Genomic DNA, 15,173 nt, shown 5'->3' on the forward strand with positions numbered 1-15,173 from the left:
GTGCATGTGTGCGCTCAGTGTTGTAGCCTATTGTTCGGATCACTTTTTGCGGTGATTTGTAGGTACGTTACCGATCTATAGTATAAAATTGTCATTAGGTCATACGCTTGTCTAGACGAAGATGTTAATCGGATTATTATTACTGATTAGTTATGGGTTGTCTATACCACATAGACAGACATGTTGAGAGCCGTGATAGCCTAGTGGATATGACCTCTGAGGGTGTGGATTCGAATCCGGTCCGGGTCATGCACCTCCAACTTTTCAGTTGTGTGCATTTTAAGAAATGAAATATCACGTGTCTCAATCGGTGAAGGAAAACATCGTGAGGAAACCTGCATACCAGAGAATTATCTTAATTCTCTGCGTGTGTGAAGTCTGCCAATCCGCATTGGGCCAGCGTGGCGGACTTTTGGCCTAACCCCTCTCATTCTGAAAGGAGACTCGAGCTCAGCAGTGAGCCGAATATGGGTTGATGACGATGACGACGACGATACCACATATCGTAGGGTTTTAGGTTATGTTGCTGAATGAAGTGACCACGATCTATCACAAGAGCCGTTGAATATCATCAAGTTAATATTTATAGACACAAATATCTTAGCATTCCATGGATTCACTGTGCGGGTGCCGGAGGACCGAACAAACAAGCAGAGCTCTGGACTTGTGACCAACCGGTGTAGGGTTAAGGAATTTCTTGACAATCAATTGACACTCCTCTTCTCTGCTCGTGTTGTTCTCCCTGCCTAGTCTTATGCTAGTAGAGCAGCTTTAGATACCCATTCTAATATAGGTAGTATATGTTCTAATAAGAATAAAAGTTAAGACTTACGTAATCTTGAGACAATGGTACGGCAGTATAAGGAACTGGCTGCCATATTTTACCCAAGCCTTCACCCCATTGCTGTTCTACTTTAGGTGGGTATAGAGCCGCCATTGCCATCAGGGCAGTCATTTGGGTGCGGTTCTTATCTGTGCTTCTCAGAGCTATCTCGTCTTGGCGGTAAATGCTGGACAAAAGCCCATAACCCTCTATGCCGTATCGCTGTTTGATGAATTCGCCGAGTCGGAAGGACCTCTGTTTGCCAGTCTGTAAACAAATAATGAGATATGTATTATAAAGCTGAATAGTTTGCCTGAACGCGCTAATCTTAGGGACTACTGGTCCGATTTGAAAAACTCTTTCAGTGTTAGATAGCACATATTATCCCCGTATTACTACGGGAACGGGAACCACGCGGCGTCAGCTAGTGATTAAATATTCTAGAAATCCAGGGTTTCTTATACGGATTAGCAAAGTATATTTTGAAAAACATTTTGAAATCGATTTCGAATGGTTGACTACTTTAACCATTGGTTATCAGTGGATATTGACTTAAGTAAATCTAAAATTGTGTCTTCTTTGAGTATTTTTCGATTTATTTTTATAATAGTACTAAGTACATATTTTTTTACTCTGTTAAAAAGTATATACTTTGTAGGATATGTGTTTTTAAAATCGCTGGTACACAAATAGTTATTACAAAATTTGCCTGGCTCGTTTAATCCGGCAGCCAAAATTACACCTGGAATTCGAAAATTTCGACCAATTTAAAATCCAATTCCAATAGAACCGGAGGTGTTCGTATGGTGAATATCGGTGTAAATGAAGTCAGGGATGAAATCAGTTTTACGTTAGGCCGAATTGAGGTGTTAAACGGAATTCCAAACTAGGAAACCCGATTAACGCCTAACCAATATTCTTTCCTCTGTTTTAAAACTACGGCGTAGAATTTAAAAAGTCGAAAGATTGTAGACTCCTATAGACTTTGAATATATGGGTATTTTTTGACACACTCACTGGGAGTTTGTTCTACTCATATGTGTTGCCCCCTTGGTCTAAAAATGTAGTTTTAGGGATACGTCTTTGCCGGTAGGGTGGTCTCTGAGCCTCAATCAAATTGAACCACAGAGATCAATTGTGAAGTAGTGTATAAGGACTTACAGAGTTTATTATTAATATTTTTTAAAGAATACTTGCCATATTTTTACTCCGACTAGTCGGGAAAGATTGTATTAGGAGTAATAGACAATAAACCAACGGGGCGGGGATCGAACCAACACCTCGGCGATGAGTCCGACCGCTCTTACCGTTGAGCTATTATGCTGACTAGCGAACGCCCGCGACTTTCATAAAAATCGGTGTAACTTTTATTCACTTTTTAATCCTTTTACTATTTTTTTTTTATTTTGTATAAGCAAGCGCTTAGCTACAATCACGCCCCATTAGGCGTGATTGTGAGGCGATGATGCAATCTATGGTAGAACGCGCTTGCCCACAAGATGACTATTCACTCTTGACTTGAAGATATCCATATTTTAGTTGGTGGGTAAAACGGAAGCTCTTTAAAATAGTAGAGAACTTACTGTGACAAAACTCTTCATTGGAATTATTACCATGATTATCTGTTCTATCGTCTGTCGTTATGACTTTCGACTGTCAATTTTTTATATGGAATAGATTAGCGCTGGACCGAGATCTCGTCTGATGGTAAGTGTAGATGCTTATACACTATTGTTTAAAAATGTCCAGGTTGCAAGAATTATGAAACAACTTCGGTAGAGAGTTAACTTACCATGCGTACTAGAGATGCAAGCAAAACGCTTCACACGAGCTGTTCTAGAGATGCCAAATGCCAGAGAGGTCAAATCTAGTCTATAGTATTTATTTAATGTTTTAAAAAAATAATTTGGCTTAACAAACTGGTGAGAAAGTTTTTGTGCGTTTGCCCTAAGAGTACGACTACAGTCTTAAATAATAAAATGTTTTGTATCCGTCCATTTAATTTTAAACAAAGTGTAGGCCTCTACAAATATTAGGCCGCAGAAATTGGGTTCTACAGCAAACTTATAAATTTATATTTTCAGTAAGGGAAACATCCTGAAAAATTCTTTGTGCATTTTCGGGTAACTTTGGGTTAATTTATCTTACACATCAAGTCAAGTAACTGTTATGTCAAATTACTATTAAGTCTTATTCTACGAGTAACATATCTTTGGAATTTCAAATCAATGAGCACATTCTTCTTTACCAATAGAGCGATAGTCTGGCCTAGCCTTCTACCATGATAGATGAAACGAAATTCAAAAATTCTCAAAAGTAATCTCGTCAGCTTGTCATTGAAAAAAAATAAAATAAAATCACAACTAGAGTCGTGTATAATGGCTTTATAACTTTTGAAATGACATTCAAGTTTATATATTTTTGTCTCTAAAGGTCGTGCCCGGTGAATATTATTATTAAAAACACCTTTTTTGTTTCCGTAATGACATTCAGATGCAATTTTCAAGAATGATAATCTATAGGTACATATATCTATATCATGAATAAAGTCCTGATCAATAACTCAATAAGGACTCGAAAACTACCACAAAATTCATTATATGTATTTAAGAAAAAGGCAGAACTTTGTTTTGAATGTCTGTTTTTTTTAAGTTAGAAGAGTCCCACGCGAACGAAGTCACGGTTGACCGCTAGTAAGGTATAAAGTATCTAGTGAATAATAAAACAATACATATGTTTTATTATTCACTAGATACCTTTTATTTTTACCTTTATGCAAATTTAGATTTAAAAAAGGTGCTAATGCGTAATTTATTTAAATATGTATTATGATTAGCATTTGTATGCCCTTCAATATTTTTTGAATCCGTTTTGTTCTTAATTTTAGACATTTACCGCATTTTACGATTGAGTTATATTGAGATTATAATTATTCACTTTGTTAATTATGCTTAAACTAAATTAATCAATCATTATGATTGATTAATTAACTAAGATATTTTTTGTTTTATCTACTAAATTTAAATAAAACAAAGGATAACTTCTATAATAGATAAATTATCCGAATAAGTTATTATTTTTTCACGTTCTTTTGTACTTCGTAATTAATTGCTTAGACGTTATTTAAACCTATTTTTTTAATAAGCTTTGCTTTTAAATTTAATTATGTAACTCGTAGTTATTTTACGTTATATTAGCTAGATACTCTTATTGTAAAAAAAACTGAATTCAATCATTTTTTTTAAGATGGCACATAGGAAATATTTGTTCAGAATTTAAAGATAAGCTTTTCGAGTCTACGTCATAAGAAAAATTTAGCTTTCTCGGTTAATTTTCCTTTCTAAGCCGATTTTCCCGACTGTAGTATTTGTGATCTAATCTTATCCTTCGTGTTTGTATTTTTTTTTTGAATCGATAAATGTGCACCTAATAGTAATGTGCTTAGGACGCTGTTCGTGCTATCTAATCTTTACTTTTAACCTTCGAGAGTAACTCGTCGATCCCTTGACCGTGTTCGGTGATTTGTAAGAGGACGTTTTTTATGTTACTCGTGTCATAAACTTATCTAACCGATTCGTCTCTTTTATATCTTTTAATTAACTTCCGTATAGTTTTATGATCATTATTACCAAAACTTCGTCCACATGGGTTATGCCTCAAGCCTTAACGTGCTGATAGACTTGAGCATTCACTTGTAACAGAACATCGAGCGTTCACCGTTTTTATATTTGCGGAACTGAACAACGAGCCGAGCCAAGCATAGAGCCAAATATTGCTACGAACATCTTGAGAATTCTAGCGAACGCTCTATTCGATGCTCGTTAAGAGATTTTCTTCATGAAGATGTCAGACTTGACGGTCGTCTAGATCGCTCGATAGAATGCTCGCTAAAAATGTTTTTGTATTTTTCTCTAAAATACCTACGCATTTCTGTACTCATTCGCACGACTGCTCTTGCTTGATTATATAAATTTTATTCAGTAATGAAAATGACATTCAAATAAATAAACATTTTTACTTCCTTTTTAAATTGACTAAAACTTATTTAATAATTGCTCTGCTTTTTCTTGTTGTGCTTGTATTATTTAATAGACCAATGAGAACAATGACAATTGACGCGATATCTTTATCACGTCATCCACAAATGAGGCTGTTGGTGTATCCTTTGTTTTCTACTATGATTTCCGCTTTGCCTTCACTTAATTTATCTAAATTAGTATTTACGCAAAAGCGGAAATACATACATTTGTGAGTGCTTCCAATCCCTCGATGTGTGTTAAGTTCTTTAGCTTCTCTTGCTGGTCAGAAAGAGATAGCTCATCAGCGTCTGGTGTCCTTTCACCATGTCTGTTCACCTGTTAACAGATTGTTATCATCATTATCATAATCATCATGATGATAATCAGTGTTGAGAATCATGATATAACTTATCATATTATTACTTTTATTACTCACCACAAATGCAAGAACCATTTCTCTGTCAGGATCGGGGCTGACGGGGGATCCGCTCATCAGGTGAACCTGTAGGGTCAGCAGTAACACGTACCACAGCATGGCTTACTGTCAACAAACAATATGCAATCATTATTCCAAGATATCCTTAGCGAGAGCCAGCAATGACCAAATTTACCAGACATTAGAAAGACTGAAAGTTTGTCAGCAAATGGATCTACAATATATTATGTACGGAGTAATTATTAAATTGGTGGCTCAGAAAGGTTTCCAGACCCTCTAGCGATCAATAATAATAATAATAATAATAATAATTTATTTGCTAAGACATGGGTAACAACAGATACAATAAATACAATGGTCCAAACATGTTTTGCCACGAATTAGGCGTGCAAATATTTAAACAATAAGTAATTTAATTTAAATGTTCCAATTATTTTTACATGCTGCATGTTAATTTGTTTTAAAATAAAATAAAATTTACCATAACTATACCAATACTGAAATTCTTAAGTAATGAAAATAATGAAATATTTAATTTATGTGTATGTCAAATTGTAAAAATATAATAAATTAGTCAAATTGATTTTAATTTAAAAAAGTCATTTAATTCGTAAATACTATTTTGGCTGAGGGCATTAAAAATATGATTTTTGAATCTCTGTATTGGCATTTCTTTTGTATTTTCTGACAGATTCAATGGCGATTAATGTCCCAAAATGCCAGTCACATAGTTTCGTGGCAACCCTTCATAAAACAAATTATTTGAGGTGAACTTTTAGTGAAAAACTTTAGTGGTTTGACTAGAAGCTAAGGCTCTGGTGACTGGAGAAACGACTCATGATGATATCTTGTATAAAAAATACGTTTTATACTTGGACGATTGAGGATCTTTTGAAACCTGCTGCCTTCCCAATCCATCATGGATATGTAACCACTAGTAAATTCATAAGAAATCATAGTTTTATTAAAAAAAAAAATCATTTATTTCAAGTAGGCTCAATTTACAAGCACTTATGAAACGTCAGTTGACTATTTGTAAAGATTCTACCACCGGTTCGGAAGGCAGGTTCTGCTGAGAAGAACCGGAAAGAAACTCAAAAGTTGCTCTTTTAATAAAAATCATACAGTATTATAATTTACAATTAATAAATATTTTAAACCCACAATTGATGACAACATTACAATTTCTTATAGTTTTACTTCTTGTGTGAAAGTGGAAGCTGATCCAATGGCCTCCAAGTACCTTTATCATTAAGGAACTCATCAATGGTGTAGTAACCTCGACTAGGTAAATGTTTTTTAACACATTGCTTAAAGCTATGCATTGGCAGGTCCATCACAGTCTTGGGGATCTTGTTATAGAAGAGTACACCCAAACCTACAAAAGATTTTTTTTCTCTTTGGAGACGATATGCAGAAATAACTAACTTATGCCTATGTCTAGGACGTGGGTTTAAATCTCCTTTTCGTTTGTGCTTACATAGACTATACTGTTATATACATATATACTGACAGGCTACTGTTAGTATACTTTTTCTTTACATTTTTGACGAAGGGACACGCGTAAATTTAATTTTTATATTATATTTTTTTTGAAGTACAAATAATAATAATACGGTCACAGCGGCTAATCTCGCGGTGAGATTAGCCATGTAAGCAGGAGATATTGGTTATAGTGCACAAGTGTGTGCTCAAGCACAGGTGCACTCTCTTTTCCCTCATTCTCGAAATCCGATGGGACGGCAGACCGACACGACCGGTGAGAGATTAGGCGCAGGACCGACGGCTTTACGTGCTCTCCGAGGCACGGGAAAAATATACAAATAACAAAATATACAGAGTACAAATATAGAATGTATATCAGCAGCCTTGCTTCACAACAAAATATTGTAAGACAATGTGGAAGTACGCAAAATAAACAAGACTAGCTGTATCAACATCAGTAAACTGACTTATTTATCTCACTGCAAATTCAGCTGAGCTAAGTTTGCGAGACATTTTTTCTATATGGCAACTGAAGTTTAAAATCTTTGGAATTCTTCATTTTCAGTGTTTTACCATTGATCATTATAGACTTATCTAATTTTATAACATTTGATAATGAAAACTCAGTACATTTAGTTTTCTTTGCATTTAAAAGTAAATTATTTGCAGCGAGCCAATGCGACACATGCGATATGGCACGGTTTACATCGTTAGAGTTATCTGTATTTCTGTCGATCTTAAAAATTAAGGATGTGTCGTCAGCAAACAGTACAATCTCACATATGAAGCTGACATGGTATGGTAAATCGTTTATACACTAAGAATAGAAAAGGACCCAGAATTAAACCCCGTGGGACGCCCATTCGCCCGTAGTATACAATCAAACAGTTAATATATTTATATAATATCCTAGGTCGCAATTAATTGTGTTATTCTATTCGCGTAATCGATAAAACGGTCAAAGCAGATGTCACCTAACATCTTATAGTTTTAGCGAAACATAACAATCTGGATGATAACGGCGTGCAAAGTTCAATCAATAACGATACAGCCGGGTCACAGATAATCAGTAACACGTGGGCACAACGGGATTTTGATACACCACTAATGTTTCAAAATAATAAGTAAGATTATAGTAGGTTTTGCGTACTATACAATAGATAACTAAATATGTAGCATGTGTTATAATTATTAGACACGCGATAAATAAATAAGTGTAAGATGAAATACCAAATGCGTCGATGGCCTGCAACAGCCAGACATACCTCATTTTATGAAGGTAGTACGGTAGTCAAAGATTTTATAATAGAGATATGTCACTAGTGCGTTAAAACTGAGGCACAGGCGAACAAACGCGGCTAATTGTCTTAATTTATATGAATCGCATTGTTAACAACGAAATTTATTTAAATAAATAATACCTAAATATTGTATACAATGTTGAGTTGAGTGTTCAGGAACTATAAACTGTATATACCTACATAAATATATAATGCACATGTATTATGCACAAAATTATGCATGTGTGTGCGTGTGTGTGTGCGAGTAGCTACATTCGAATCACTTTTTGCGGTCATTTCATAGGCACGTAACATATCTATAGTATAAAATATCGTTGAGGGTAGTCCAGATCCTCAAGAGTCCGAGTATAAAACGTATTTTTGATATTTTCTCTGGGATTTCATGACATTGACAGTTTACACCGGATGTAAATCCAATTCCAACTACTGACATTGACTGTTGAGAACACATTTACTGTCTGTGGTTAATTTTTAAACGAGAGAGTGACATTTTTATATTATCTTTATAACCATTATTTGTGGTGTGCTTATAAAGTATATACAATTAAATAAATAAAATGAGGTTCTATTTAGCGATAAGACCACCTTTCGTATGCTGATCTTTTATACTATGTTTCTATTTATCTTGTTATTGTTGTGTGTAAAGTTTATATCTATACTCTATACTAATATTATAAAGAGGTAAAGTTTGTAAGTTTGTCACATTTTTTAAATGGGGTAATCTTCGGAACTACTGGTCCGATTTTAAAAATTCTTTCACCAGTAGAATGCTACATTATCGAGGAGTGCTATAGGCTATATTTTATATTGGTATCATATATATTAGCCGAGTTATCACAGTTTTAGTCATACAGGTCGGACTGAAAATCCTCTTAAACAGACTTATTCGCATGCGCTGCCTTAACTATTGTGTAAAATTGAAATTAATGTATGGGGACTTTATGTATCTTTAAAAGTTCTACAAAAAAGTCCGCGACACCATATATCTATCTTCTATATATTAGCAGATATAGTACCTTTTGTGTTTTAAAAATTATTAATTTTATATACTTAGGTTTGCGTCATTATTTATGCTACTTAACTTAAATCCTTATCAAAATAAATTATTTAATAATCACAAGGATATTATGGAGATAAGATTTGCCCTTAATAGTATGTTAATTAGTTAAATAGTTTCGGAGATAATACAAAATTTCTAAAAGACGCAGAAATTCCGCTACATGACGCCCCGCGCTTTCAATTACGTAGTTCCCGTTCCCGTGTGAATATGGGGATCAAACATAGCCTATGACACTCGCAAATAACGTAGCTTACTACTGGTAAAAGAATTTTCTAAATCGGTCCAGTAGATCCAGAGATTACCCCTCTTTAGTTTCTTGGGAAATAGTCCTTTGGTCATCGCACCACGCTCAAAGGGCAGGACCGATTTTGCTAAAGGTAGGGGAAGGGTAGGGGTAAGGTAGGGAAGGTGTAGGGTACGAGTAGGTTAGGGCAGGGTAGGGATAGTGTAGGGGTAGGGTAGAGGTAGGGGTACGATAGGGAAGCGTAGGATAGAGGTAGGGTAGGGAAGGGGTAGGGTACGAGTAGGGTAGGGTACGGGTAGGGTAGAGTACGGGTAGGGTACGGGTAAGGTAGGGGTAGGGTAAGGGTAGGGTAGAGGTAAGGCACGGGTAGGGTAGGGTTAGGGTTAGCGGTAGGGTAAGGGAAAAGTAGGGGCACAGTAGGGTTGGGTAGGTTTAGGTAGGGAGTAGGGTAAGGTAGGGGTAGGGAAGATGTGTACATAAGTAAAAGCGAAAGCGAAAGCATGACCGCTATCACACTAATATTTTAAAGACGAAAGTTTGTGTGTGTGTGTGTGTATGTTTTTTATTCTGGATTAACTCATAGGCTACTTTTCATCCCGGAAAAATCCATGGTTTCCGAGGGATTTCTAAAAAAAACTAATTTTACGCGGACGTAGTCGCGGGCGTCCGCTAGTAAATAAATAAATAAAATGAAGCATGTCTGGCAATCGCAGGGTTTCGGTCTATATCCCTCATCTGGATATTTGAATACATTTTAATACAGAACAGTAACTCGATAAGCGAACACTAACATTTCGTGAAGGTATTGAATGTGAATACACTTAGCTTTGACCTCGCTCTCGTGTATCAATTTCCTAGAAGCAATATATCTAAAGGTTATTTTATATTTTCGATATTCACTGCTGGAATACCTATACTGCTAGTTATTGGGTGAATCTAGATTATTTGGCCTTACTGCCTCGTATCATAGAGACGTTATAGCCCAGTGGATACGACCTCTGCCTTCGACACGTAGGGCGTAGGTTAGAATCCGGTCCGGGGCATACACCTCCAACGTTTTAGTTGTGTGCATTTTCAGAAATTAATTATTACGCGTCTCAAACGCTGAAGGAAAAACATCGTGAGGAAACCTGCATACCTGACATTTTTTACAATACTCTACGTGTGTGAAGTCTGCCAATCCGCATTGGGCCAGCGTTATGGACTAAGGCCTAACCCCTCTCATTCTAAGAGGAGACTCGTGTTCAACAATGAGCCGAATATGGATTGTTAATGAAAGTAAGTCAATAGTTCGGATATAAGGTACTAGCTGACGCCGCGCGGTTTTACCCGCTTGGTTCCCGTTCCCGTAGGGATACGGGGATAATACGGGGATATAGCCTAAATAAATAATTTTTCAAATTGGACCAGTAGTGGGAGAATACAATAAGGAACTTAAGCTAACTTATCCTATTAACTATACAAATCATGCCCACGTGGAATGGTGGCAAGAATACTGGCTGCATTTCCGCGCTGGACAGCCAGGCTGATCCTTTGCGCAAAAAATGAGCCAGCCCTTCTGTCACCAGTCGAGGCAACGAGCCGCGGTGAAATGGTACGGAAAAATTTTTTGGCACTGCGACTCCAGTGCCCAAGGGTCTCCACGGCAAAAGGTACAAAGGTACCAGTAGTTCCTGAGATTAGCATGTCCAAACAAACAAACAAACAAACTTTTAAGCTTTATAATATTAGTATAGATATACAAAAATAGATAGAGTAGATATACCAATGACTGTCAAGGTTTGGAAGCAACTTTACATACAATCCTTTCTCTCCGATCTTTACATTGCGTTATTTGATTGCGAGAGGATCATTGCATTGTTTTGTTGTCTATGATTTATTAAGGATCGTAAAGGAGAACGATCTTCGTGTCTATTGTTTTGAATAATTGATCTGTTGAGATTGAGTGCCATATTCATCTTATTTGGTGGTATGTAATTGAAGTAGTTAACTAACTTTTTAAAAAAAAAATAATATTTGCCATATCTTTTTTTATATGACCAATATTCTCATTCCTCCTCCCCAACTAATCGAAAAAGACTGTGCTAGGAGTGGGTACGACAATAGACCAACGGGGCGGGGATCGAACCACCACCCCTCGGTGATGAGCCCAACCGCTTTTACCATTGAGCTATTGAGTCTCTAAAGTTGAGCGTTGTTTGTTAAATCCTACTTACTTCACGACATATTGGAATACTAAATTATCATTTCCCTAAAGATTACTAGCCACGACCAAAGCCTCTGGCCAGAGATTAGAAAATAAATAACATTAAATAAATAACAACAATAAATAATTTGCAAAACTAAATAACTCGCTTTTATTACGCACTAAAAATTACAAATATTAGATTTAAGTCACGTGACTCACGCACTAAAAATTACAATGGATTAGTCACGTGACTATTTTTTAGTCTTCCTGACAGTAAACCCTTTTTTTGATATCCATATCAGGGGGGTAGATTTCAAACAGCCAGTCCGCCATACTGGGGAGGCCGGCATATTGGATTTGTAATGACGTTTCTTAGCTAGTCATGTATTGTCATAAAAACTCAGAGCGTGTGCAAAATTTCATCCTAATCGAAGACCGGAAAGTGGGTCAAATTGAGAATCCAGGATTTTCTTACACACATAGTCTGTGAAGCTAATATAAAGCGTGTAATTAACAGGAAAGGAGAATTTAATCTGAGACCACAGCTTGTAAAAGTTACATCAAAATAATTGGTCTGTTCTTTTGGAACCTACGATGCCCCATACAGACACACACCATATAGACATATAGCAGATACGTAAATTAAATAAATAAAAAAAAAACTTGTACGCAACTCCTTTACGTTGAGGATTAAATAATAAAAATAATTAAGGAAAATGACATAACGACCACGTAACGACCGTGGCACTGAACTACAAGATAACTTAAACGACCCTATTAGGCGCAGTTTTGTCTGTTATATTGATTATTTTATTATTGGGTGGTCTATATTTTATTTTTTTGAAAGAGGCTTAATCTATATATTTATTTATTTAATATGTTCAATATTTCCGTTTCTCCTCCAAGACCTCCAGATTTTAGGCCTTACGGATTAAAAGTTAGCCCTTGATTACAATCTTACCTGATAATAAGAGATAATGCAATCTAAGATAGAAGCGGGCTGACTTCTTAGGAGGAGGATGAAAATCCGCACCCCTTTCGGTTTCTACACGACATCGTACCGGAAAAAAGTTAGTAGTAGAATCAAAGCAAAAACAAAAGACTGTAAAATAAAACTCAGCTGTGACTCTTTTAATTATCATTGTTTACTAATTATTATTCTTATTTATGACATTTTCTATTATATACAATGCCTCCAAGCAACTTTGTTATTAAGAAGTTGACTAATCGTTTATTAACCTCGACTCTCAGACCAATTATACCAACTTCCTATGGACTTGTATCCGAAATTCACCAACAAAATTGTCTGTCGTTTGACTCGTTTGTGAAGAGGACGAGGTAAATCATTATACACACACGTGTAATTTAACACAATAAAACATTGAATATATAGACGCAGTTTGTATAAAAACGTTTGATCATGATCAAATAGTTTTGACAGAGGTGGCAGGTCCTATAGAAGGTAATAAGTCTGAGTCTCGACTTAATACTTATCAACTATAACTACAGCTCATTGGTAGGTCCATGTTTAACTTCGGAATTTTATAACACTTCAAAGTGTACGTAGTTCTAATTCAACAAATTAAAAATTCTTGTTTTTTTATTATTCGGAATACTCAATCTATGGGATGTAGGTAAGAATTAGATTTCATTGCAGAGAAGAAAAAACTTTTAATGCTGTTTAATAAAACATGGCATTTATTAATGTATATATTTTAATTAATTTCTTTATGGTGAACACATTTTTCAAGAAACCGCCACACAAGAAAGCCCCGACGGAATAACAGCAGAACTCGTGAAAGCGGGTGGAAAACCAGGAAAGTAGTGGTCTTATTTTTAAAAAAGGTGATAATACCTTATTAAGTGTTATATGTATTAAGAATTACAGACCCATCTCGCTGTTGAGTCATGTCTACAAGTTGTTCTCGAGAGTCATCACGAATCGTCTTGCTCGTAGGTTTGACGACTTCTAGCCTCCCGAACAAGCCGGTTTTCGAAAAGGCTTTTGTTTTGATTTGAGCCACTTTGCTTAGCGTTTGTGGACTATGAAAAGGCCTTCGATTCTGTGGAAACCTGGGCTGTGCTGGTCGTTGCAGAGATGCCGAATCTACTACAGATATATATCTAAGTCTTGAAGTGTTTGTGCGACAACTCCACTATGCCAGTCCGCATACAGGATCAGTCTACGAGGCGAATCCAATTGCGGCGAGGAATGCGACAGGGAGATGTGATCTCTCCGAAGCTATTTAACGCCGCATTGGAAGACGTCTTTAAGCTTCTGGACTGCAACGGATTTGGCGTCAACATCAATGGTGAGTATATCACTCAACTGCGATTTGCTGACGATGTGGTTATCTTAATATTTTATCTTAACTTGCTTTTAATTACTACAAGTAACCGGTTAAGTAATATTTTTTGTATTCTATTAATTGTTTTTTAATTAAGCACAGTGAACTGCATCTGGTTGAAGTATAATCTGTTTTTCAATAATGCTAATTGTTTTAAAATTTTACCAATGTCACAAACAAATAAAGGGGACCTGACTTGTGACCATCTGACTCACAATTCTCAAACCAAAAGCCGCGATTGCGAAATTCATACATGTATCTTTGTTAGTCAAATGTGATGCAAAATCTTTGATTTTCGATATTCATTTAAAACACACCTCTACTTTTTATTTTTATTTATTTATTATACTATAATAATACTTTATCGCACAAACAAAATTAAAAAGAAATAATGAATAATCTTAGGTGGAGGTGCTTTTTAAGATATTAAATATCACGTGTCTTACTCTCAAACGGTGAAGGAAAACATCGTGAGTAAACCAGTATACCAGAGAATTTTCTTAATTCTCTACGTGTTCGATGTCTGGCAATCCGCATTGGGCCAGCGTGGTGGACTATTGGCCTAACTTTTCTCATTCTGAGAGGAGACTCGAGCTCAGTAGTGAGCCGAATATGGGTTAATAATGATGAATGAATGATGATCAGATGGTAATGATAGTATCCGGGACCGAGGGCTTAACGTGCTCTCCGAAGCACGGCTTGAGAGTTTTTAATGAACCGTATATATAATACACATATAATACACATGTTACACCTATGTATTATTATTTATTAATGATTACTCGAATAACGCAAACAAGTTTTAACCGGTGAAAAGAATTTTCAATGACAAAACAGTAATTAAGGTAATTTAAAACTTGTATTAAACACTAAAATTATCTTACCGATAAAAAATATGATAAAATAAAAAATACTCACGGCTATTTAAAAATATTTCTTAGTACAAACTTAAACACGGAAACAGATTTAAATGGTAAAAAAAAACTAAAACTCAAATATAAATAAATAAAATCGAGCGTGTCGACTCGACTTGGCGCGCTCTACGCTACTACTGGTTGCGTCGGCGCAACCTTTAACATATTATAGTCCGGTCAATTTAGGCATAACGATAGTAGTCAAATAACAAAAATTCCCGGAGAGCAAAATATTGGTTGAAATAAGAGCTGGGGCTTACCATTAGAAATAAAGTTTTAAATATCCCCATAGATCCTATACATATGTTGGAGGAAAAGTACTTAGTTAGAACAGAGTTGGGTGTATAGAAGCAAA

General features: G+C 35.7%; 1 protein-coding gene across 1 annotated transcript in view; it reads right to left on the reverse strand.

Annotated features, from left to right (window-relative positions):
* The window catches only part of LOC112055928 (venom acid phosphatase Acph-1), a 29,552-nt gene extending 14,581 nt beyond the window's left edge, over positions 1-14,971 (reverse strand). Inside the window, exons 1-4 of the mRNA XM_052888763.1 lie at positions 14,823-14,971; positions 5,279-5,383; positions 5,068-5,178; positions 833-1,090 (exon numbers count right to left, since the gene is read on the reverse strand). Coding sequence (XP_052744723.1) covers positions 833-1,090; positions 5,068-5,178; positions 5,279-5,377 — 468 coding nt within the window. The 5' untranslated portion in view covers positions 5,378-5,383; positions 14,823-14,971. The remainder of the gene's footprint in view (positions 1-832; positions 1,091-5,067; positions 5,179-5,278; positions 5,384-14,822) is intronic.
* Between the last annotated feature and the right edge of the window lie 202 nt (positions 14,972-15,173).

Source organism: Bicyclus anynana, chromosome 23, assembly GCF_947172395.1.
Source record: "Bicyclus anynana chromosome 23, ilBicAnyn1.1, whole genome shotgun sequence".
Classification (NCBI taxonomy): Eukaryota; Metazoa; Arthropoda; class Insecta; order Lepidoptera; family Nymphalidae; genus Bicyclus; species Bicyclus anynana.